Source organism: Carassius gibelio, chromosome B14 (assembly GCF_023724105.1).
Source record: "Carassius gibelio isolate Cgi1373 ecotype wild population from Czech Republic chromosome B14, carGib1.2-hapl.c, whole genome shotgun sequence".
NCBI classification, from domain to species: domain Eukaryota; kingdom Metazoa; phylum Chordata; class Actinopteri; order Cypriniformes; family Cyprinidae; genus Carassius; species Carassius gibelio.
In genome coordinates, this window is record NC_068409.1 from 11,044,643 (window position 1) to 11,068,154 (window position 23,512).

General features: G+C 36.5%; 1 protein-coding gene and 2 long non-coding RNA genes across 9 annotated transcripts; 1 reads left to right on the plus strand and 2 right to left on the minus strand.

The window, feature by feature from the left end:
- Positions 1–376: 376 nt before the first annotated feature.
- LOC127971142 (uncharacterized) lies at positions 377–3,228 on the plus strand. 4 transcript variants are annotated; one of them, XR_008156756.1, is made up of 4 exons: positions 377–587; positions 1,310–1,509; positions 1,599–1,697; positions 1,991–2,448. It is a non-coding gene; the product is annotated as an uncharacterized LOC127971142 (long non-coding RNA). The 4 variants fall into 4 exon arrangements; XR_008156757.1 differs by having other exon boundaries at positions 1,310–1,471; XR_008156758.1 differs by lacking the exons at positions 377–587; positions 1,310–1,509 and adding an exon at positions 3,104–3,228 and having other exon boundaries at positions 1,520–1,697; positions 1,991–2,116.
- Positions 3,229–4,407: 1,179 nt separating this feature from the next.
- On the minus strand, positions 4,408–23,411 carry LOC127971602 (interferon regulatory factor 2). 4 transcript variants are annotated; one of them, XM_052574725.1, is made up of 9 exons: positions 23,232–23,411; positions 21,468–21,560; positions 21,191–21,290; positions 19,260–19,433; positions 18,625–18,662; positions 18,398–18,503; positions 15,252–15,407; positions 9,777–9,820; positions 4,408–5,488 (listed from the first exon to the last, which is right to left on the minus strand). In XM_052574725.1, the coding sequence occupies exons 2-9, from the start codon at positions 21,552–21,554 to the stop codon at positions 5,189–5,191; spliced, it is 1,005 nt and encodes a 334-aa protein (XP_052430685.1). In that variant the 5' UTR covers positions 21,555–21,560; positions 23,232–23,411; the 3' UTR covers positions 4,408–5,188. The 4 variants fall into 4 exon arrangements, with proteins under 4 accessions (XP_052430685.1, XP_052430684.1, XP_052430683.1 ...); XM_052574724.1 differs by lacking the exon at positions 23,232–23,411 and adding an exon at positions 22,974–23,185 and having other exon boundaries at positions 9,777–9,817; XM_052574723.1 differs by lacking the exon at positions 23,232–23,411 and adding an exon at positions 22,974–23,177.
- Positions 20,011–21,173, minus strand: LOC127971603 (uncharacterized). Its single transcript, XR_008156879.1, has 3 exons — positions 20,448–21,173; positions 20,122–20,363; positions 20,011–20,078 (listed from the first exon to the last, which is right to left on the minus strand). It is a non-coding gene; the product is annotated as an uncharacterized LOC127971603 (long non-coding RNA).
- Positions 23,412–23,512: the final 101 nt, after the last annotated feature.

The following is a 23,512-nucleotide window of genomic DNA, read 5'->3' on the forward strand; positions in this document are numbered from 1 at the left end:
GCACTAGTCGTTTTGCATGTGATCACATTCTCTTGCAAATGTCAAGCACTAAAGCAAAATCAACAACTGAAGCAATATGACAGGTAAAAAAAAAACATTCCTACAGAGTTGGTTGACAGATCAGGGGCCTGTTCTTCGTACCTCGCTTATTACATCCGAGATCAAATAACATATACAAGATAATATCATCGTGCTAATCATGATCCGGCTAATTGGGTTCTTCGAACACACCTGTTGTGTATGATTAGTATCGCTGGATTGAGTTATCTGAGATAATTGCGCGTCTGTGTGTTGTCTTAAAAGGGGATATGTATCGATACTCGAAACCATGATCAGCAGTGCAGCGATTGGCTGGTGGCAAGACGGCAGCAGGGGTTCAGATAAAAAATCGGCAGCTGGCAGCAGGAAGTGGCTGCCATTGACAGCCGGAAGGCAGTAACTGACAGCCGGAAGGCAGTAACTGTCAGCCGGATGGTAGGTGGGGCCTGCCATTCGGTGGGAGCCAATCAGTATCGACCAACGTGGGCGCAACCAATCAGATATAACTGCACCCAAACGCTTCAGTAATGGTTGCGATTGATCAAACGGTAAGTTCAGAAATTGGTCATCGGAGTAATTAATGTTTTTTTGCGTTGTAAGTTTGATTTTAATTGGTATCTTGGTGAACGACTTGGTGTCTACTTTGGTTTAATTGTTCAATGAAATCTAATTAGTGGTAGCAACGTTGTTTGTGTACCTTGTTAGGGGCCTACCATTAACTTCAAATTACGTTTGACGTACCATTAAATATTAACGTTTGTTAGCGTGTTAACAGTCTATTGAATAATATAAAAGAATGTTGTTTGACTGGAATGATAGAAGATACATTTGCAACACTAACCATATATTTTTGCATGTTAAGTCTTTCAGGAGATTGTGTGATATACATTAACTTAAGAGTTCTTAAAATAAGTTTTTTTTGCACTATTGAGGTGTGTTTTCTCTAATACTATGCATGTGCAGAACTGTTCTGTGTACCAGTTGAAGTTGTAAGCATGTGAATGCAAAACTATTATTATTATTTTTTTTTTATTGTTATCTATACAAAATATAATGGACCGGTTCATAATTCCTTATAACTTTTAGGTCTAGTTTCACAGACAGGGCTTGGATTAAGCCAGGATTAGGCTGTAGTTAAATTTAGAACATTGAAGTAGCTTTTGTAAACATGCATTTAGAAAGAAAAAAAACACATTACTGATGTGCATCTTGAGACAAAACCATGGCACTGACACCTTTTTTTTTTTTTTTTTTTTGTAATACCCAATAGTTGCCAGATGCTGTCCTGTTGAAAATTCTTCTTTACGTGATCCTGGAGGAGGGGTGATGCTACATTACTAAGTCCGTCTTTGGTTTGTTCCAAATTCAGAAGTCTGATGTACTGTATACAGACTCCTTTCGAAAGAGTGCACAATCCAGCTGGCTTGACTGAGTATCTTCTTTTACAGATTTGATTAGAGGTTTAAAAAGGTGCCATAACATTACATTTCTCAGTTGCCATGTCTGAATGTTTATCTTTGTAATAATGCTGTTTTCATGCTCCTCATCTCAATATACAGGTGGAACAAAATGGAGAACAAGTCTAAGCCATGTCAGGAATTCAACAAAATGTACACCCTGCAGACACTGCGACGAGGTTTACAACAACTGCTTACCAGGTGTGCAAATTATGCATGAAAATGTAATCACTGCTCTGTACATGATGACAAGATGCAATGGGAATAATCATTAATATGGCTGTGCATGCATGTCTACTGTTAATAAAGCAATTTAGGTATTAAAGTCACCATTTTCTTATGAATAGTAAAATGCAGCAGCTAGAGTTCTTCCTAGAATCCGGAAGTATGACCGGATTAGCCCAGTTCTGTAAACACTGCACTGGCTCCCTATCAAACATCGTATAGATATTAACATCTTCAATTATATTAATCTGTTTCTTTCTTATTCGAAGGTCACTGCAGTCACCCGGATCCAGTACGTATCCAGACCAGATGGTGGATCGCACCTAGAAAGGACCTCTACAGCCCTGAAAGACAGCGGAGACCAGGACAACTAGAGCCCCAGATACAGATCCCCTGTAAAGACCTTGTTTTTTCTCCATTTTGTCACCGATGGAGTTTTGGTTCCTTGTCGCCTCTGGCTTGCTTTGTTGTGGTCCCTTCATTTACAGTGATATCATTGACATGATTGCAAATGATTCCACAGATACTATTTAAACTGAACCGAGCTCAAGGATGACATCACTGAACTGAATGATAAACTGCCTTTTAAACTGACTACAAACTGAGTTTACTAATGTCCTTCTGCATTATTGACTGACACACTATTTTCCTATTTAATACTGTAAAGTTGCTTTGCTTTGAGCTGTATTATTAAAAGCACTATATAAATAAACGATGCTTGACTTGACCATGTTGCAAGAGGAAAATGAGGGGAGATGCACATCCACCCTGGGTTTTACAGTGATTGGTGCAAGATGCTGGAGAAGTAACTCTGTATACCTCATCAGTTCTGATCTAAGAGTCTTGAAAATACCTCCGGATTGTTGTTAGTGATTCTGATTGATATTTTAGTCTGCTTGCTTGCTGGATATATTTTATACGGTTTACATTGTAAAGCACTGACTTTGACAACTTACTAACCCAGTTACAAATTTAACAGCTACTTTATACTATATATATATATATATATATATATATATAGTTGTTTCTTGAAATACTACAAATATAACCTCGAATTATGATTTTAAATAAAGGTCTCTGAGAGACTTCTCTCTTTTCAGTCATTTGTGTATATAGCCTATAATAAATATACAACATACACCTAGTAAGTGCCACTCTCGTATATAAATATAAATTGTTTTATTTCACACAAACAATGATACATGCATAAACATTCAGCTGGAAATTAACGTTTAGCAAAATGATCTTATTTCTTTGTTTATATTTGATCAATATTTTAAATCAAATAATATACAATACTGACCTTTTATACTTATTTAAAAAAGTATTAAACATAATCATAAGTGTATATAATTATTTATTTGTCTTGTTGCCGCCGGCAGCCTCCTCCAATTTCCGGGTATTAGCGACAGCTGCCATCCGGTTTTATTGGCAGCCACTTCCTGCTGCCAGTGACAGCCACTTCCTGCTGACAGCTGCCGATTTTTCGCTGAACCCCCTCTCCAAAATAATGCACGACTCTATTATCTGTATAGCATGTGTAAGACTCTAAAACAATTATGAAGTAATAATTTTATGACAAATAAATATTTCAGTGAGTAAAACTGGCTGTGTCTATAGTAGGCTGTTATGGACTACACAACATTTTTATATTATTTTTAAATAATTTTTTTAATGATTATCATTTATAATTATTGTCCCTGGATCAGTACGATACTCTTGTAATAAAGTAGCGGTGGTAGCAGGCATATTTTGAGTATCAGTTCTGGTTGAAAAGAAGCGATCTAATCCTGTTTACATGAAATAAGCTGCTCCCGAGCAGGTTTAAGCTAACGGACCTGTTGCTATGACAGCAGCTCCGGGATGAGCTTCGAAGAACCAAATGATCCAAGATCACGCCAAATCGTCAACATTCAAATCCAGCTAACTGAGTTAGCGACGTACGAAGAACGGGCCCCAGAATTCATGTTTTCATTCATGCTGAGAATCCAGTTCAATGTAAAATGTTGTTTATGTGGCAGATTCGTTTAACTTTGTCTATGGTTAAAAAAATGATTAGTATTAGTAATATATAAGATTGTTGGTAAATGTGACACAAGAGGGAGCTGATGTTTCTGTTTATCATCTACATGGACATGGTTATTGCCCTACGATCGCAATTTTGTCTGGTTTATTAGCCAGGTCAGGCTTGTTGTGTTCACCTTATTTTGCTACAAGGAAGAAGCTATTTTATGTAAATGTGCGAGACGTTCGGTTAAACAGATGCTATATAAATAACTAGAGCAATGACAAAGAGCAGTAAACTGTAGGCCTCATACTATTTGCGCTACAAATTAGTGTGTTTATGATTATGATAACGAATTTAAAGTAATTTGGATCCAGCAGAATTGCTGTGATGTACAGGTAAAATAACAGGAAGAATGAGACCGGAAGTCTCGCACGTTTCAGTTACAAATACCTGAAAGTGGAAAGATGTATCACCATATTAAATCCCTAGATAGGAAAAAGAGAGCTAGAGATTAAACGAGAGAAACGAAGGGGGGGAAATAAGTTGCTTTCCAACATCTAAACTAAACAAAAGCAGATTTTGACTGAAACCATGGAAAATGACTCACTGTGAAGCGCTGAAATATAAAAATAGAGTGTGATTGTTCAGTTTTGTAAGTACAGATGACACAGAACCAGCTGCAATCGGACACAAACAGTGTCTATCATTTATTCCTATGATCACATGATTGTTATACACCAAAATCTTGTGGAAATCATTAAAGAAGCCCTTGAATGTGTATAAAGATCCTTGCACACATTATCTGGGACTCAAATGAACATATGTAGACACAAGACAAGCAGAACATATACATTAGATCTTTACATTCACATATACAGAAGAATAAGACACTTTAAAAGGTTCTAACTTACATCTTTCTTAATAAAAAAGAAAATCATAAAACAAGTGCTTCGTTTCGTCATAAAAACCACAAACTGACACAAATTCACACAGGATTTCTTACATCACAGGGTTCATAATGTATAATGGTATGTACTATCCATTGCATAAAGATACCTAAGGTATAAAAATGGATTCGCTCACAATGAAGGTCTTTAGATAAGTTAAGATTATGCCATTTATTGTAAAATGTCTATCCTTGATTGCGAGCTACAAAAGTCACTGATTATGGCAGCCAGTGCTCATCCATAAGGTGCTCGGGCGACTAAAGGCAATTAGGCAATGATCCCACTATATACACATTCACAATGGCTTGCGGGTCACTACAGCAGCTTACGGATACACGTCACTGCACTCAAAAACTCCCTGAATTTCAGCTCACGTGTCACTTCCTGCCAGGGAGCATTGGGTCAACCTCCCATAGGGTGGTCCATTGCTGTCCTGTGAGCTCGTAGGTCCTTTATCAAAGGCAATGATAGTGTTCTCGACGAGTCCGGCTGGACGTCACGTGCATGTTTGATCAGCAAGTCTTGACGGAGGATTTGGACACGTCTGAGGTTTTCATGATGACACTGGCACGCTTCTCGTGGGCCGACAGCTGGCTGGAGGGTCCGGGGCTGTGGGAGGACGAAGGCAAAGGGGTGTTTAACAGGCTCCAGGTCGGCCCACCAGTGAAGGGGGCGTGCAAGGGTGAAGATGCGGGTTCTCGGACAGTGGTTATCTTGAAGTTGGTCTTTTCAGCAGAAATGAACGTGGACATGCCAGGCAGCGCCATCCTCACCTTCTTGTCTTCATGTCCAAATAGAGCGGCCTGGATACGCTGCAGGGCAGAACAAAGCCACATCAGTGATTAGACAGTGACAGTGTTTCTGTCAGTGGTAAGTTTTAATGTAGAATGTTTGTGATGACGTTAGAAAAGTAGTTTAATTGTTTTGCCACTTGCTTGAGCAACTGTGTTGTGCTGTGTGTAAGCTATTGTGCAACAATTGCAAGAGTGTGAAAACAAAGATACACTGCATGATCTAACATTTAGGTGAGATAAATATATATTTTTGGAAATGTCTAAAAAATGCTCCCCTCCACCCCTCAAAAAAAATAAAATAAAAAAATCCCCTCTCACAAGAGTCACCTATAAGAGGGAAATTCCCCCCCATTTTCAAAAATGAAATTCAGGCCCTGAATAGATTTAGATAGTATTACTATAATATAAATAATTCTACATTATAAAAATAAGGCTTTAAAAAAAAAGATAGTTATCGATGAGGGTATATAATATTTATTTTTATCTATTTTAATTATAATTATATTTATTTAAATTGTATTTATTTTTTATTTATTTCATTTAACTTTAATTAGAATCACATTTTTATTTATTCATTTTAATAAATTATTTTAATTCTTTTATTATTATTATTACGTTAAACTAGTTGATATTTGTTTTAATCAAATGTTCTTATTCATTTATTTACATTTGTTTATTATTTATTTGTTTGCCATTTTTTAAAGGATTTTCTTTAAAGAAATCCCTTCCTGACCCTCTCAATCATTATTTAAATAACACAAATTTGAAAATAAAATGAATGTTTTTGTAGTTAAAAAAATAAAAATAAAGCACATTAAAAAAAAAAGATTGACCTGCATGTCATCCCATTTTTAACCAACATCAGAAAATCCTGAATATGAAAATAAACATGACAAAAAGTCTGGTAATCTCTGCTGATGTTATGTGTCTTCCTCAAGAGCACAGGTTATAGTTTGCACTTGCAATCTGTCAATTTTCTACCAGGAACTAACCATATATTTTCATGAATTACAACCTGAAGCCATGTCATAAAACACACACACTTCCTTGTGTTCAAATTATGATAATCCCGAATTGCATGAGAGCGCTCTCGCCCACGTCTCCAGGGGCCCCACCACACACAGCACACGGCTCACCGCCATCAGTTGCATTTCCTCTCTGACACTCAACTTCATGCTTTTGACTGTTCTCTCTAGAAAATGATGTGCTGCCTGTAAGACATGTGCTTCATACATCTCAACTGTGTTCAGACTGATAACCGGCACATAAAACAGTCCGTCTAACAGCACTTAAAATGAATGATTATTAATAGCTTCTATTGTTTTACTGACAGAATTACGACGGCAGACTGGCTGCAGGATCTGCTGGCTTCCTGGCACCACGTGAGGGCAAATTTATCACAAAAAGGACCTTAAAGAATCTAACGTTAAACTCAAACAGAAATTCTTACATTTAAATTACTGCAGAAAAAAAAAGGGAAAAAGAAAAAGAGAGAGACAATGGTACTATTTTTATGTGAAAATATTATTTATGTCCAAAGAAAAATCTGCTCAATATATATAATATAACAATAATATAAAATATGTGAAATATAGAAAATTCATTTAAAATAAAATATGCAGTCATTTTGGATTAAAAACAATATAAAATCATTCATTGCTCTTGGACAAATTTAGTAACTTTATTCTTGCATGACAACATATCGTAAATACTATATTAAGTTGTTTTATTTCACTTTAATTATTACTGTTTATTTATTTTTTTAATTGAAATTTGTATTTATTTGATGGTATAATAATCTAAGAAAGAAAAAGCATGTCTAAAAGGTACAATCTAATTTAAAGCCTTCGGTATTTACAATGTTAAATTTATGAGAGACTTTTCAGGGTGTTTATATCCTGCCATGAAGCAAAATTCCCCTCCCTCGAAGCCTAAATGACATTTGAATCAGCCGTCAGCACTGACAGCCGTCTTCTGGCCTAGAGTAACTCTATGGGTGAATCAGAGACTCTGTTTTTCTATTTCAATAGTTTTCTAACAAGCCGCAGCACATTTGCCGGAATCAGCGAGAAGCGTCACGTCACTGCTTGCTCTTTCTCTTTTTTTCCTCCCGTCTTGTTTTGCATCAGAGTTCTGAGGTAAAGGAACCGAAAACAGGGGGTTGAGGAGTACCATGTAAGCTTTACCCAGATGCATGCTGGAACTTACATGTGTGGATAGAGACTGTGCGTTAGTAAACGGGAACTTGGAAAAGCCACAAGCTTTCAGGCATGAAACAATAAATCACAAGACCTGTTATTGTAAAATCAAATTGAGTTTTATAGCTTCTAGTCTTTTTTAAGTCTGTGGCTTAAATCTTGTCTTTTAGCAGAAAAAGCCATTTGAAATGTAGTCTCCCTTTTCCAGAAAACAAAACTGACCGAAGTATTATGACTCATGCATATACAAACTTTGACCTAATTAACTGTACTGTAGGATGATAATTACATCATTATTTGAGTAGCGAGTAGCAAAGCATGTTCAAGTACCGTACATTTCCTTATTAAAGTAAAAATGCTTCTTCATATTCTGTGTATCAGTTTTTTATGCTACAGTTGATTTATCTAATCTGGCACGCTTGTACAAGACTAAATGCAAAACTTTGAGCTCAGGAAATGGCCCCCGATACTAGTTTACTCAAAAACAGCTGTGACATCTCTAGAGGCAATCACAGGCCGGACTGATCGTGCAAAAAAAGCCAAAGTGAGCGAGTACTTAGACGTGTTAGACTATCAAGGAAATTTGAGTCTGTAATCTTACTACTGCAATGGGCTGTGAAAACACTTGCACACAAGCACTGACAGCGTTTGATATATTTGGCCCTCAGAGTCGCGGAGTGAGAAATAGCCTGTGAAAACTTGCTCTGCAAAATTCAAATGCACAAAAAAAATACCTTCACATGCTCCGGATCAACGCTCTTCTAGAAACGGACTCTGTGCATGCATGCAAAAGCACATTTTTGGCACTGCATGCATGTTAACCAGCATATCTGTGTTATGTCAGTAACAAACCTCTGTACAAAAGAGCTTCCTTTAAATGTCTGAGCCACTAAACTGAATGTTGCTATTCAGGCAGCTGCTATAAACATATAAAGAGTAACTCGCTCAGCAAGATTCTCCTCAAACTGTTGCATTTGCCATATTTGACCTGAAAGTCAGCACAGGTGCAAGCAGTTTATATGACAGTGCCTCTTGTGGCTGAGAATGCAACACATACTACTTTTAAAGGAACAGTTCCCCCAAAAATGAAAAATTGACTTCAAATTTACTCTCGCTCAAGCCACCAAAGATGTAGATGAGTTACTATCTTCATCAGAACAGATTTGGAGAAACGTAGCATTACATCTCTTGCTTGCCAATGGATCCTCTGCAGTGAATGGGTGCCACCAGAATGAGAGTTCAAACAGCTGATAAAAACATTGCAATGATCCCAAGTAATCCGCACAATGAGTCTACTGTATTAAGTGAAAGTGAAAAGCTGCTTGTTTGTAAGAAATAAATCCATTACTAAGGTGTTTAACCTTAAATCATTGATTCAAAAATACAATAAAAAAAATAAGTCCATAATCCATGACAACGCTTCCTCAGGTTAAAAAGTCCATCTCTTGTTGTTCTCTCACATCAAAATCCACTGCCACATTTGTTTAATGCTGTTTTGGACTGTTTCACTCCTGTGCAAAATGTGCTTGATCTGGGCATATTTCGCTCCTGATTCAGAGGAGACATCTTTTTCACTTGATAAAAACAATGTTATGAATATAGGACACAAGATGTTAGTTGATGGACTGGATGGATTACTTGTGGATTATTGTGATTTTGTGTTGCGTTTTATCAGCTGTTTGGATTCTGACGGCACCCATTCACTGCAAAGGATCCACTGCTGAACGAGAGATGTAATGCTACATTTCTTCAAATCTGTTCTGAGGAAGTAACAAACTCATTTTGGATGGCCATGCATTTTCAATTTCCAAGTGAACTATTCTAACATTGTGTAATCAAGTAATTTGTAGTTTCATAGTGCATATTTTGGCCTTTAGCGTCTGTACGAGAAGCACAATTCAGTTCCTCACACCGCTAAAGCCACTGCAATAAACAGACGTACACAAAAGGATTCTGGGTATTGCTTGGACACACCCATTAAAAGAACTCTTCTTTCAGGTTATTCATTTTGGCCACTATCCCTCAGAAACTGCAGTCTGCAATAATTTCAGATGTGAACACAATAACAATCTACTTTTGTGTTTAAACCTGTCGGATTTTGCACTTACCTCTTTGGAGTCTTCCTCACTGGCGCTGTCTGTATCGCTCTCTGCTGGAAGATAGAGAGAAAGCAAAGTGGTCAGACTGATTCATCAGGGATTTCCTGACAGACAGGTTACCGTGTATGGGTGGATCAAACAATGCAAAGATCATCAGATTAAAAAAAAATTATCTTTACATCTTGAATAATTTAACCGTAAGAAGTTTCAACTGATTGCACCAATTAACAACTGAAAGATATCCTCAGGGCCAGTCATTTCACATTTTTTAGATGAGGAAATACATTTTAAATTGCACAGAGAGCTGCTTAGATAAGACTTTATCAATCAGAAATATAAGGAGACAGCAGCTAGTTTGCTTTGGCATTGCGTTTGTGTTTACTATGAATAACTCAACACTTAAGCATGACATTTCATGCCATAAACCACATGCTTTCAGCCCCAGGGACTTCTGAGAAAAAAAGGATTGTTGATTGGAAAACACGGAACAACAGGACATGAGTCAACATTCCCGTCCGTGTACAAACACACTGACAAGTGCTACTGTACGGTAAATTTCACGCTACTAAAAACAAGTTTTCATAAGCCAAGCCCCACAATTTCAACAATGGCAAGAGTTCATCTCAGTACTCCACATGCAGCCAATGAGCAGACTATATTAAGAGACAGACAACACCGCAGATAAAGGATATATAGGAGTAGTTTTTTTTTCTACTCTAGGAAGTAATTTGCATTCCTTAGTTAGCTCCCAGAGGGAACTGAATGAAACGGGAACACTTATAGACAAATGCAAAAACGTTCTAGCTGTAATCTTGGATCTAGCAGTGTTCACACTTTTAGCAGCGAGCTGGATGGCTTCTTATCAGAAGCAGTGTTTCAGAGCAGGCCTCTGCCATAGTCAGAAACAAATAATTAGTGGTGTTTGCTAAGATAAGAATTATAACTAGGGGGAATTCTGGTAAATTGGGACACTTTGGCCATTGAGATGACTGGGAGAAAAATGTCCCAAATAACTGAATTCACTGTTACTCGTTTTAACAGTTTGTAATAAGGATTTTAATAAACTTCTTACCCTGTGTATTATGCTTTAGCATTCAACTCTACTAAACATAGGGTACATATGCGCCGTTCATACGGGACACGTCCCAGCCAGGATTTTAATAATGCCTAAAACATCAAGAGCAGTTTGACCAATAACATGCAGGTATTGTACATAATCGACCAATCGTGGGGCTGCGTGTGATCTAGAGGGAATGATCAAAACGATGCAAATATGCACATGTGTTTGTTTGTTCGATTGACTTGAAGCGTCACTACACACAAATAAAAAAAACAACAATGTGCGCCACAATGCTTCAAGTCAAATGAACGAACAAACACGTGAAAGCGATTCGAAAGCATAAGGAGCCGTCTGCTCTGCTCTTTATAGCTCTCATGAATGTTACACAACCTGCATAGTACAAATTGCCAAAACCTGGATATTTTAGGCAATATTAAAATCCTGGCTGGGACGTGTCCCGTATGAACGGAGCATATGGTTACCCTAACTAAACACCAATGAATGATTCATGCAATTAGACGGTTTAGACACGTTTTTGCTTCGAAGCCAATAAAACGTACAAGAAATTCTCATAGACTTACAATAAAAATTATATTATAGACTCCTGCTAGAATACCTAGCTACATCATAGCAATTCACTTAAAAAACATTACAACAAACTTATTTAGACTTACTTGCTTAACCCAGAGATGGTATTAGAACAAGCTAATTCTCCAAAATGGTTTAATTATCGTAAAGTAAGTAACTATTCACTGCTAGATCTTCAACGTCCTCGACATTTTATCTTACAAGCCACATAACATTTTGGACAGTGTTGTTATTGTTAACTAAAATAAAAACTATAATAATTTTTAAATAAGAAAATATAAAATACAAGAAAAATGGAATATACAAATTGTTGCTTTGGCAAATAACTTAAAATATGTTTAAGTTGAAGTACTGAAATGTGTTAATACTAAAACTGAATTAAAAATAAATTAAAAAACTATATAGAAACTACAGAGAAACTTACATAACTACATAGAAAACGTACAATAAATATATTCTGTCATATGCTTCCTTTTAGTAAAATGTGGACACATACTCATTTGTTTTCTGGTTTAAATAAATCATGACTCACTGTACTTATTCGTTCCCTAGTTTTATTCAATTGTGGCTACATTTTACTACTTTATTCTCTCGTTTTAACTGAACTAAAACAAGGGAACTAATTTAGTCACACTTTATTTTAGTGAAAGTGAAAAGTGAAAGTGAAGTGACATTCAGCCAAGTATGTTGACCCATACTCAGAATTTGTGCTCTGCATTTAACCCATCCGAAATGCACACGCACAGAGCAGTGAACACACACACACACACTGTGAGCACACACCCGGAGCAGTGGGCAGCCATTTATGCTGCGGCGCCCGGGGAGCAGTTGGGGGTTCGATGCCTTGCTCAAGGGCACCTAAGTCGTGGTATTGAAGGTGGTGAGAGAACTGTACATGCACTCCCCCCACCCACAATTCCATCCGGCCCGAGACTAGAACCTACAACCCTTCGATTGGGAGTTCAACCCTCTAACCATTAGGCCACGACTTCCCTTTTCCCTTTTAAAGGTCCAATTCCAGCTAAAAAAAAACATTAACAATGACTTTTGTCTCATTAAGTTTCTAATTTGATGCTTATTAATAGTTAGTAAGGAAAGTTGGTAAGTTTAGGTGTTGGGTAGGATTGGGGGATGTAGAATATGGTCATACAGAATATATGCTTTTATAAGTACTAATAAACAGCCAATATACTAATAAACTAACTAGTTAACTTAATAGTGATAAACAATAGTAATAAACAACTAGTTAATAATGAGAATTGGCTCTGCAGAAATTACATACAAAAACCCAATAAAAAACTTAAAATATAAAAATTATATTTAAAATATCAATAAATAATACTACATTAGTACGGAGCCCCGCACATCACATACAGGAAAAAATAATAAGCTAAATTGTGCGCACGATTTACTAATTTGTTCCCTCAATGTACTAAAAGATGCGCACGATTACTATTGCGTTCTCTCGATTTACTATTATGTTCACTCGATTTATAAATTGTGCGCACTATTTACTAATTTGTTCCCTCAATGTACGCCCCAATGTCGTGCGCCCAATTTAGCAAATCGAGGGACACAATAGTAAATCGAAGGAACACAATAGTAATCATGCGCACGTTTTAGTACATTGAGGAAACGAATTAGTAAATCGTGCGCACAAAAAAAAAAATATTTTTTCCATACATTAGTGACGAAATAATGCTTAAAAAAGAAAAACACTGGTCCTGCCAACAACCCAGAACACACTAAGTAGTGAGAGTAGTATTGCCAACTCAGTCTTATATGATATTTGTAGACCAATACGCAAACTACCTAGCAACCAATCAGAATACTCTGGCAACCGCAATGTGCAATGTGTTAACAATCTACTTCAAACACTTTGAACGCACGCCGCAGTGCACTAAATACAGTACTACAATGAACACCTTAGCATTGCAGCTGCAAATCTTGCCCTAAAATAATTTTGGATAAAACTTGTCCATTACAGCAATATAAGTGTTTAACTGTACCATGCTTCAATTATAACATACATAAAACATATATAAAATAACTTTTGGACAAACTAGTCCATTGTAGCAATATAGGCTATAGGCTAAGTGCAGAACTGTGCCATGCTTTAATTAGAACATACTGAAGGCACACTTTAACTTTCTGAAGACGAGCACATGCAGGTGAGAGAGTGAACTGTGTTCGCACCTCACCGTTATATATTAACTCCATCCGGCCAGAGCTTAGTTACAGAACAGAGGTACAGCCGACGTGCAACAGACAGCATGTCCTTGAGCCTTAACTCTAATGGACGTTGTACAACACAAGCAACACACGCAGCCTACACAGATCTCAATGCCTCAAAGCATGTTTCAAGCTAAAAAATTAAATGCTTTAGAAGTGATGTTTTCAATTTGATCTGAAATGAACGCTTTCTTTTCAAATAAGAACAACAGATACACTGCAAGATCTCACTTTTTCCAGTACAAACATCTAAACATTCTTAAATCAGGATACTTTGAGAAACAAAATGAATTAAGATATTAAGTCTTGTTCTCCAAAATAATTTTAAATGAAGGTTAAGAAAAGGGGAAAGAAAACTAAGGGAATTTTTCCTCCACTGAATAAAAACAAACAAAAAAAGCTAATTGTGTGTGTGTGTGTGGGGGGGGGGGGGGGTGTTCTTCACAATTTTGCCTTTTTTCCTCACAATTGCCAGTTTACATCTCACATTTCTCAAACTTGCAATTCTGGCTTTTTTTATCAGATTTACATGATATAAACTCATTAGTACCAGAAATAGTCACAATTGTGAACTCCCAAGTGTGAGAAAAAAATATATATAACTGCATATTAGTATCATGCAATTCTTAGAAAAAAAGCCAGAATTGTCAGATAAAACGTTGCAACTCCTTGTTTACATTTTTACATCAGTGGCGCAAATGGACTTCCATATTTTCCTGACCCAACTCGCAGGAATTTTGTTTAAGCTCAATTAATTTGAGAACTGATTCAAAAAACACATTTCTTATCTTATGTAATTTTGCTTTTCAATTAAATGCATAGAATAAAAAAAAATTGATAGTTTAACAGTAAAACAAAAATACGAAAATCTTTTTTGTAGTGTAGTACCTAAAAAAGAGACCTTATCTACACTGCAATAAACAATCTTAATCATTATTTTTGTCTTGTTTTCCAGAACAAGTATCCAAAGTTCCTAAATCAAAATCAATCAATCAAGTCCTATTTTCAGAAAAAAAAGTAAATAAAAAAATTATAATCTAAATTAAGTGAGTTATTGCCTGAAACGAGAACAAATATCTGTCAATGTGGAAAAAGAAAAATAAGCTTTATTCAAAGTAAAAACAAGATTATTTTTCCAATTGACAGATATTTTTTTTAAATATGTTTACAGCCTAAATTAATTTTAATTTTTTTTTTTAGAAAACAAGACTTAATATCTTAAGAAATTTACATTTTCTAATTAAATGTATCTAGATGCAAGAATATATTTAAGATAAGATACAAAAACAAAATACATCAAGTAAGAAAAACTACACTGAAAAAAGAGGTTGTGTCATGCTTGTTTGTTTGAACACACAAGATCAAATCTACCGCCTGTATCGGTTTCAACTGGTCACTGAAAGGCAAACAACAGGATGGTTTGGAGGACTGGACATTTATATTAATCAAAAAGTCAAAATATTTCAGCAAATGGAACCGGCCTAGGACAAATTCAAACCGACATCTTTGTAACTGGATGAGTGCAAAACCAGCAAGGATCTCAAAGCAATGCTGCACTGTGAATATAGTCATGGCTAAAGTATGGAAGTATTTGTCAAGCCAACCTCCATACGAGGAGACGGGGGAGATCTGTAAGGGGTACAGGTCACTGGATGTCACGGCCTGCTCCTCATTCTCCGTCACCACCTCAATGGTCTGACACACGTCCGGCAGATCGTTGATGATCAGGTGGTCGTCCCCTGGGCTCCTCCCACCAGCCTCTGAGGAAGGAGAACAGGGAAGAGAGAGTGAATATGGAGAACAGTGAAGTGGGAAGTGAACGTGTGTCTTAAAGAGGCCTGAGCCAGATCTGTGTCATTTTTCACTCTGGACGCAATCCCTCCGGTCCATGAAGCTGAACTCTATTTCCCATGACTCCGTAATAAAATGATGCACTGGAAACAAGGTTAAAAACAAATTAACCAGCTGTAAGGCATTTTGTAAATCAATTACGTTGCAGTTGATTTTGCTTTGCCAAGTCCATGTGCATCACAGATCCCACATGACTAACAAAGCAAACACAGGCAAAGCTTACCTTTTACCCCGACCGAGTGCGTTAGTGAGATTGAAAGGGAAACAGAGAACAGTGGACGTGAATAAACAAACACAGGAACAAGGAGATCTGGATTAACAGGTCCACAACAGAATGATAGGTGCAGTGGGATCATATCCCATCCCAAATGTAAAAGACTCGCACTTAAATCTGTCAAGAACATGCCTGGCATGAATATATATTCTTATTTTTTCTTTAAAGCAAATATAATTTCCTTTTTTTTTAATGGGGAGAAATATGACCCATAATTTGACCTCCACAATCTCCAATGACACAACCTTTGACAAAACCATTCCTTCATTATGTCAATAACTGTTCATTTAACGCCAGCCATTCATACAATTCAATAGTAGGCAAATCAAAAGGCTTTTTCTAACTCAAACCGACAGCTCTGTGACTCACTGGGTTTACATGTGTAGGTGTTATAACACGGCTGCTGGTATGAGGAACAAAACTTACTCTATTGATCAAATTCAGTGTCATGAGTAGATAACGTCTATAAAGGTTTTGATTTTGGAGATTTGTGAAGGCAGAGCAATGTGAGAGAAAGTCAAACAGCTGTGAAGTGATGCATGTGTTAAATTAGGATAGGAGAGGCACAGCAAAATAAACTCAGGTTGTTTTTGAGCGAAGCCTGAAGAATTCTGGGTATTTGCAATAAGTGGCTGAGGAACACAGAAAAAACTGCTGTTGTGCTTCAAAGACTCTTACATATTCTCTCAAACCACAAGTCATGCTTTTTTGAAGAGGATCCTAAAATAAACTTGAGAGATCTTTTAACAGCTTAATTTGTAATAATAATATAACCAAAAAAAAAAATCATAAGAATGAATATTTAATACATACAAAGTGTTCATAATATTTTAATGGTTTTATTTCTTTTAAAAAGCAGTACATATTCTCTGGCTGAACAGAATTTAAATGGATAATACATAAGACAAATGTATTCTAATAATAATAATAAATTATATATTTTAATCAAATATTCATTGACTATTTGCTGCATATATAAAATATAATAATTATTATAATTATTATTAATAATAATTCCAAATAATAAATACACAACAAACCATTCAATATTTTAGGGTTGTTTTAAGTTTTCATTTAAAAAGCATGACTTGTGCCGGATGGACAGAATTTGAAAGTAATATATTTATAACAAACACTAATTATTATTCAAATTAATATTTTTTTTAAATACAAGCTTAAAAAAAACAAACATGAAACCTAACACTTACAAAAGATACCAATAGTTTATACAACAATAGCTTGAAGTGTATTTTCTGTAATTATTAATTTATAATTATTTTGTATCAAATACCTTTTCAAATATTTGGGTATTTCATTATTATTATTATTATTATTATTATTATTATTATTATTATTATTATTATTAATAATAATAAATAATGATTACTACCACTATAATTATATACTATTATTGGTATTTTTAATAATAATAATAATAATAATAATAATAATAATATGTATTATTATTAATAAAATAATTAATACTCCCTTGGATAGCAGTTATGTAAAAAGTTGAATAAACAGATCTGCCAGATTATGTTTAGTCTGACTATTAAACTCCGATATACTTCAAACGATTTCAGTCTTTGTTTCGGGTAAAAAAAAAAGTATGAATAATAAATAACAGCAATTCAGAATCAAGTACAATATTTGTAATACAAAATAACCTTTCCATTTTCCATATTCAGTCCTTTACGGGAAGTGTGAATGGCTCATATTCTAAAAACGTTAGTATGATTAGCACTTTATTTTATTAGTGTTAGTGTTAATTTTATTAAACTGGGTAAATTATTACTCGTTTATATATTGCATGTAATGTCATGGTTTAATTTGGATTAAAACAAAGGTTTTTGGCATTTCATATATTGCATACCTTTTAAATTTGCTTATTGAAAAAACAGCAGCAGCATGTACCCACATGTATTTGGTTTCTTGCCACCTTATATGTCCACTCTTTCCTTTCATTCTTTTCATGGCTTTAGAAAACTTGTCTGGGGTGTTGGCGTTAACGCCAAGCTTTGTTGCTATTTCTTTCTAAGAATTAAATACTTTCTCGATCGTACAGGTGCAGATATATTTGTACCAGCTCAACTACTCGACAGTGTTTTCATGCTGTTAGTAACATGTTGTTGTTGTTGTTTTGGATGCTGTTCTCCTGTCTGACCTCCGTGGAATGAGAAACGAAATGGGAAAAAGATCTCACATCAAAGAAGGTGGAGTTTCAGAATGTGTTTAAGTGAATGTGTTTAGGAGCCAAAATGAACCCCCCCCCAGAAAGTTCGCTTTGGTGATCTTTTTCGAACTGCCAAAACGAACTTCACTTCGGCCTGATTTTGTTCGAAATTACATCATATCAGTTCATTCTTCAATTTCGATTTCAATTTCAATTTCAATTTCAAGTATATCAGGGCCTTAATAGATGACTCACAATTTTTTCTATTTTGGTGAACAGAGAAACAAAATGTGCCACTGAGAGAAAACATACAGATAAAAACTAATCATAGAGCAGATAGCATTTCAGGTCGTAAGTCCTTTCTTGCTAGATTGTGAAGAACAGGTTCCACCTGAATATACTCATGTGACCTGAGCACAGGTGTGCAGGGCGGAGCAGGAAGAACTACCTACCTGTACCAGAGTAATCTGCCTCCTGTTTGATTGTGACTGGGGTTTTACACGACGAAGAGCCGTTACTGTTTTCCCAACTCGAAGGTGCAGGGCATGGTCGCACTGCCTGCAGTTAACACACACACAAACACATTATATTCACATCTGTGTCAGATGTATCTCATAACCTTTTTTGATTGGAGCATTTCTAACAGCAACAGAATATACACAAGCGTGAAAGTCCATACCTTTATCTTTTCTTCTTTTTCAATCCCTCTCTTTTTTCCTTTGAGAAACACAGACACACAAATCCAGATCAGTGCACGCAAATAAATAACACTTCAGAAAGTGTCAAAACGGCAGATGTCACAAAACCTGTCAAGAAGATTTCTAGGTTCAACTGTTTCACTGGTGGGTTGTTAAAGTATTGGGACATTTGTCTTATATTAAAGTATAAGACCCTTGGTCCCCACAAGTATAGTCAATAAAATACACACACACACACACACATACACAAATTAAGGCAGCTCTCAGAAGGGTCATGAACGCTGAACGTCTGCTGACATCCTGGAGCTCACATCTGCGAAAACTTTATCTTTATTAACAAACTGCATATTTGAAACTTGTATATGCATATGAATACAAACTTACTATGTATTTTTTTCTCAGTTATTCAAGCGTTAAATTATTTCTTTCTAATATTTTTCTGTGAAATATGGCAAAAATATTTTTCTTATGTCAGCTTCAGTGAGATTGACCCAAAAACATAACAGGCAGACTAGGTGGGATCATCCCATTCTTAGGTGTGACTGAACAAACATAACAGAAATGTCTTTAAATGCACATCATGAAGGGTGTCAGTGCTGATGCGTGAGTGACTGACCTCTCTTTGAATGCCGTTCGGACGATGACAGCATCTTGTACACCCTGAAGGCATTTGTTCCCTTTTTGATGCTTTTGTCTTTCACCTCCTCGATGTCAGGCAGGGAGTTCATCGCACAGCGGAAGTTTGCCTTCCATGTTTTGGGGTCCGGTTTGTCACCTGGTTGATATTTCCCTAAACAATGCCAGTGGATAATGCAGAATGGCAGGTCACTACCACTTTATATTGTATTGATATTGTATTGTATCACTAGCTGTAAACTTATGATGAAACTCAAACTCTAGGAGTATCATGGAGACACTTCACTGGACTTTTGATGTTTAACAGAAACAACCACTCAAAACACCCTAGCAACAACTAGCAAAATCCTAACAACCACTCAAAACACCTTAGCAACAACTAGCAAAATCCTAACAACCACTCAAAACACCCTAGCAACAACTAGCAAAATCCTAACAACCACTCAAAACACCTTAGCAACAACTAGCAAAATCCTAACAACCACTCAAAACACCCTAGCAACAACTAGCAAAATCCTAACAACCACTCAAAACACCTTAGCAACAACTAGCTAAATCCTAACAACCACTCAAAACTCCCTAGAAACAACTACCAAAATCCTAACAACCACTCAAAACACCTTAGCAACAACTACCAAAATCCTAACAACCACTCAAAACACCTTAGCAACAACTAGCTAAATCCTAACAACCACTCAAAACACCTTAGCAACAACTAGCAAAAACCTAACAACCACTCAAAACACCCTAGCAACAACTAGCAAAATCCTAACAACCACTCAAAACACCTTAGCAACAACTACCAAAATCCTAACATCCACTTAAAACACCCTAGCAACCACCTAGCTAAATCCTAACATCCACCTTAAACACCTTAGCAACCACCTAGCTAAATCCTAACAACCACTCAAAACTCCCTAGAAACAACTACCAAAATCCTAACAACCACTCAAAACACCTTAGCAACAACTACCAAAATCCTAACAACCACTCAAAACACCTTAGCAACAACTAGCTAAATCCTAACAACCACTCAAAACACCTTAGCAACAACTAGCTAAATCCTAACAACCACTCAAAACACCTTAGCAACAACAAGCTAAATCCTAACAACCACTCAAAACACCCTATCAACAACAAGTTAAATCCTAACATCCACTCAAAACACCCTAGCAACAACTAGCTAAATCCTAACAACCACTCAAAACAACTTAGCAACAACTAGCTAAATCCTAACATCCATTCAAAACACCCTAGCAACAACTAGCTAAATCCCAAAAACAACTCAAAACATCCCTGCAACCAACTAGCAAAATCCTATCAACCACCCTAAACACCCTAGCAACCAACTAGCAAATGCCCAGCAGCCACAGAGAACACCCTAGCAACCAACCAGTAAAACCCTAGTGACTACCCAGGACAGCCTAGGAACCAAAAAGTAACCACCCTACCAACCACCGAACCCAGAATACCAAAATAAGCAAACCACTCAGAACACCCTAGCGACCAACCAACCCATAACACCACCTAGTGACTACCGAGAACACCCTAAAATCCATCTAGAAACCCTAGCAACCATAATGGAGCATGTCAACAGCTCCTTTAGATCAGCGGTTCTCAGCCACTGAAGTGTGTGAGACGTGAATTTAAATTGTATTTATTTACAGTGGTATATGATGTCACACTTGTCCATGTGCAAAGACATTGTGCAGCACAAATCTCTGAATAAATGTTCCGAAGTGAAGTCAACTTCAACAGATTTACAATTAAACCTAGTTTGAATCTAGTCTGGTCTAGATCTAGTTTGAATATTCACAACTGCATCCCAACATTATGAACGTTCTGTTTGTACAGCATGTATACTGTATGTGCATTTAAGGGCACACATGACCGTTTGCATGCTCACTGCACCTGTATGGATGGCCCAGTTTCGGAAGAGCGGCGCATCTTTCTCCACGTCCCAGCCGTGTCGCGCAGCATGCATCCATGGAATCTGGAATATTCTCTTCTCCTGCAGGCAAAGAACATGCAAAACATGTCACAAGCCAAGACACACCTAAAATGCACTTCATTTGTGCACCAAGTCACATTTATACGGCAGAATATTTCACAAACAATAGCCTCTTGCTCATGGCAAGTGAAAACAATTCTGCAAAAAGACAAGTTTCAACAACCACAGTCACAGTACCTTGTTGACCCATTTGAGGCCCGGTATTTTACAAGAGTTTATCTGCTCTTCCAACCATGGTCTCATACGCATTCTCTCCACCGGCATGCTGGCCTAGAGAAAGAGAGAGAGAGAGAGATCTGGAATGTGTCAAAGTTTGACAGCAACCTTTCCTCCTTCAACAGGTTGTTCATTCCTCTATGAATATCCAGGAAGCACAATGACAAACTTTAACCCTATTTCTAAAAACGAACCTCCAGCAGAGACCATCTGATTCACAATTTACCGAAAGTTACTGCAATCAAAATGATTATGGGTTATGATTCGTATTTGGGCTTTTGTGAAAGCAAGAGTCAGGACCGTGAGTCAAGACGTGAATGACAACACATAGAGGATGTTTGTGTGTGTGTGTGCGCGTCTGTGTGTGTGTGTGTGTGTGTGTGTGTGTGTGTGTGTGTGTGTGTGTGTGGTGAGCAAGAAAGTTTATCTAACAAAGAGTACATGTGGTCAGACCTGTAATATCAATCATGCAACATGACAGACACAGAAAGATGTTTCTTGATCCATTTTCATTTCACAAACCTCAAATCACAAGTTAGCGATTAACCAATGTGAGCTCATATAAAGGTTTATAGTTAATCACAACGAAAACTTGCACTTTAAAATCATCAGTTTGTTGCTTAGACCTTTGAGCCTTTATGGTCCATTAGGAAATGAGAGCGAACATAGGCAATCAAAACACAGAACAACAACATACAAGCATTACACTGCATACTACAGCACAGACAGACACAATTATGAGCCCCCAAAAAGTTACCATAATAGTGTTGAAGTATTCAGTAAACACAATAGTGTATATATATATATATATATATATATATATATATATATATATATGTGTGTGTGTGTATGTATGTATGTATAATACACACACACACACACACATACATACATATATGTATCTATGTATGTATGTTCATATTGAATATGTAATATTATTATATAATATTTAAGTGTGGACATTTGTTTGTGTATTTTTAGACATTAATAGATTATAGCAAAGCAACACGTTTTTCGAAGACATTTCTCATCTAAACTATTTGTACCAACTATTCAACTTTCTCATTAACTATTCGTAGGCAAGTTAGTATTTCATAGTGTACATTATAACACTGTTAAGCCTGAATTTAATAGAGCATCATGATTTGAACTTGACCAAAAATACTAATAATACTAAAGATAATATAAAAACTATTAACTTCAGTTTGTTAATGCGTTATATTAACACAAAATCATGTAATAAGATTATGAAGCTATATTTATCATCTTATCAGACTAAATTCGGATTCAGACACTGGTGCACCAGTTTATGACAGACACTTTCCATTACAGTGCCCATGTTACACCCAGTACGTGTCCATGTAAGTCAATAACAGCAATAATAATATCCACATGTCCGTACAAACGTCTAAATAACATAATTTGACATGAAGAACACGTTATTCATTAGTTCTACTCAGTACTTACGGTGGAGTTACATTGCGGTGTCCCAATCATTCTTGCAGTACACTAAGTCAGTTGACTTCAACCTCCCCAAATAAGTATGATAGTGCTGTCAAGTCAACTCAAAAGTGAAAATAAACATTCCTTGATTCCCATTGGATCCAAACACCCCTTGACTTTCGATTTAACGCTCAGCCCAGCAACACTCCGTGGCCTACAGCATAAACATCCACTTATATACACATGAGCCCTAGAAATACATCCGGAAATGTCATTTATTACCTGCGACGCGTAGAAATCACTCCAGGGATAAAAGCAAAGAGTGTATGAAGAGTCTTGACAATTTGTAGTTCTCGATAACAAAACAAAAAGTCAAATGGGATTGATTTCGCTCTTCAGATCGAAAGCAAAACAAGTGAAGGAAACAAGCGCTTGGGTGGAAATCCCCAGCGTGCGCGCGTGCGAGTGAGCTGACTGCGTGTTTACAAATCCTACTACGGCCAGGGTTTGGATAATTAATATTAACGACGTGGCAAGACGTTCGCGAGCTGATTAGCTGGCAC